General features: G+C 37.4%; 1 protein-coding gene across 1 annotated transcript in view; it reads right to left on the reverse strand.

The window, feature by feature from the left end:
* parp12a (poly (ADP-ribose) polymerase family, member 12a) overlaps window positions 1-2,689 on the reverse strand; it is a 7,695-nt gene that overhangs the window by 3,613 nt on the left and 1,393 nt on the right. The window contains exons 2-6 of the mRNA XM_014016550.1: window positions 2,093-2,228; window positions 1,748-2,012; window positions 1,327-1,461; window positions 1,055-1,241; window positions 784-958 (exon numbers count right to left, since the gene is read on the reverse strand). Of these exons, the coding sequence (XP_013872004.1) occupies window positions 784-958; window positions 1,055-1,241; window positions 1,327-1,461; window positions 1,748-2,012; window positions 2,093-2,228 (898 nt within the window). The remainder of the gene's footprint in view (window positions 1-783; window positions 959-1,054; window positions 1,242-1,326; window positions 1,462-1,747; window positions 2,013-2,092; window positions 2,229-2,689) is intronic.

The following is a 2,689-nucleotide window of genomic DNA, read 5'->3' on the forward strand; positions in this document are numbered from 1 at the left end:
GCCTATATATATACATACACACACATACAGTTTTTGTGCTGATAAGCCTGAGTGGTCTGTTGACTGACCTTTATAATTGTTCAAATACTTGTTATGGGCAGGTTACAATATAAAAATGTTTGTCATTATTATGTCTTGTGATTATTTGACAGKAGTTTTACTTTTAAACTGTAAGTGTATTTAATGTAGTTATGTTAGTTATGATAGTTTAGTTATGAAGTAAATACAATAAAAATTAAACCAAGATTTAGAATAATTATCTTTTTGATCCATACATTGTTAATGTCTGACTGGGCCTCGTGCCACTTTATGTTCAACAAATTGGACCCTGAGGTCAAAAAGGTTAAGAACCCCTGTGTTAGGTTAGGGTAATTAACACAAAGCCTTTACTAATGAACAAACATTCTGATAAAACGTTTGGACTACAACCACTGGACCATTTAGAGTTAACTGAGTTTTTGTACATCTTATATTTTATATTAAAGGCGTTTATCATTTGCTGAAATTTTTATTTTTTGCCATCCTTTTTTCCTTTTAGAAGACAACCTATGACCTACTATGGTCAAAGGTTTTCTCTTGTTAGTTTTTTCCCAATGTGGGCACAACTCTAACATTGGTTTTACAGCACYTGGTATTCCCAYACGGTCTCCCATCCAAATACTAACCAGGCCCAACCCTGCTTAGCTTCTGAAATTGGATGAGAGCTGGTGTTCAGGGCGATAAATTAGGATTGATGTTACAAAGAACTGTAAATCAGATTAAATTATGTTATGTTAGGGCCACCTTTCCATACTCCAGCCATGACCCGTTCTCATCCTTCCAGTACCAAACCCACTGTGTTGTCAGGATGAAGTGGGGGGGATGTAAGACAGAAGAGGCCGTGGACAGGCGACGAACCGGAGACCCTCCATAGGACATTGTTTTAAAGTCAACACATGGCTTAATGTTAGACGCAGATCTGAAAATAAAATACAAACACAGTAAACTTGACATCACTTCAGTCAACAATAAAAATGTGAGACTAATGAGCATCTGTATTTTTCCCTTCACATACCCCAGAAAAACTGTTCTGAAAAATCCTGCAGTATGCAGTTGTTGATCCACGCAGCTTGTATCACGTGCTGGGTCACAGAACGCTTTCTCAACATCTTCCATATCGGGCACGTCTTTCCAAGTCATGCCGTTTGTGTCGGAAACCTCCCATTTGTAAGGCAGGTGCCAGTGGACACGGACACAACTCTCTGAGACAAAACACAYGAGGCACCAACTTACAAAACTACGTACGGTAATCGAATGCGCAACAAACGTAAAAAAGGTCAGTTATACCTCTGAAACTGCAGTTAGTTCGAATATTGAACAAGCAGATTTCATTCCTCTCAGCATCACTTGTAGGTTTGGCTTTGGTGGGAGATGCAGGGTTGGTGGGCAGTGTCTGAACACTGACCTTCATCTTTGAAAGCACTGCAGGAGATTTACATTTAGTGTAAAATACTGCTGTCAGACATTAGTCAGCAAATATAATAGATCATTTCATAGTTATGGGTACTAGATCTTCTGGGTCAACAAGTAAAATGCTGAGGTTGCTATGAAAACGCCACTGGAAATGGGCAATATTTAGAAAAAAACAATCTATGATACTAAAAGAAAATTTAACACTAATCAGTTCGGAGCAAATGCATCTGGTCTTTATAACGGCAAGAATTTTAACTACGAAATGGTCTACTAATACATATTTAAAATCACTTACTTGGGACTACAACAGCCTGCCTGGACTGTTGGTCCATGATGATTAATTTATTTCTGTAGATCTTGTAAAGGTTTTGAACGTTCTCTGGGCTGAATTTCTGAAAAAGCTTCATTGCGCGTGCGTCAATACAGTGGGCTCTCTTGCACGAAGCTCCAAATCTACAGTGACCCTGGAAGAAGTGCTGGCAGGCATGGAGCTTTGTGCAGGAGGTGGTGAACTTGCAGGAGCCAAACGGACCGTCACCCTTGTTGTAATGTGGGCATATCTAAAGGTAAATCGTTGGTGAGAATACAATTTGGGTGATTTAAAAGAAAAAAAGAGGTAATTTTTGCCAGTAAAACTTACCTCGGGAAGCAGAAATGGATCATTCTGCAGCAACAGCTGGAACAGCTGTTTCTCCGTCAGACCCTGAAGACCACTTCTTTTCAAAAGTGTTGCATTGTACGGAGTAGCCAGACTGTGTGAATTTTTACACCTTTCTCTAAAAGTGACAGAGTTCAAAGCATTTGTTTAATTAGATTAAGAATATTGCCATTGTTGGTTAAACAGTCATCGATTAATGTTCGACTCAAGTGTAAAACATGATCCACATAATACCCCAGTATAGAACAATAGGTATGTTTTGTTAAGTAGAAAATCCTTATTTTTAGAGAACTTGTTTTCAAAACGTATATGGGCAATATTACATTTCATGAATGATTATGGTGAGATATTATCATTCAATGAGTTTTGTTTAAAATTCAATCTTGATTTTGATGTTAAGATTTTGATAAAAGCTATACCAACACATCTTAAATCTATGGTTAAGGAAGATATGCTCTACTCTAAAACCTTTCCTGTTCTGAGTCAACTTTAGATAAAAAAAAAAATTGAGTTTAAAGATAAGAAAATAACAAACAAATTCATGAGAATTTTACAGAAAGTTTTGTTCCCAGGTTAGGT

Source organism: Austrofundulus limnaeus, unplaced genomic scaffold (genome assembly GCF_001266775.1).
Source record: "Austrofundulus limnaeus strain Quisiro unplaced genomic scaffold, Austrofundulus_limnaeus-1.0 Scaffold147, whole genome shotgun sequence".
Lineage (NCBI taxonomy): Eukaryota > Metazoa > Chordata > Actinopteri > Cyprinodontiformes > Rivulidae > Austrofundulus > Austrofundulus limnaeus.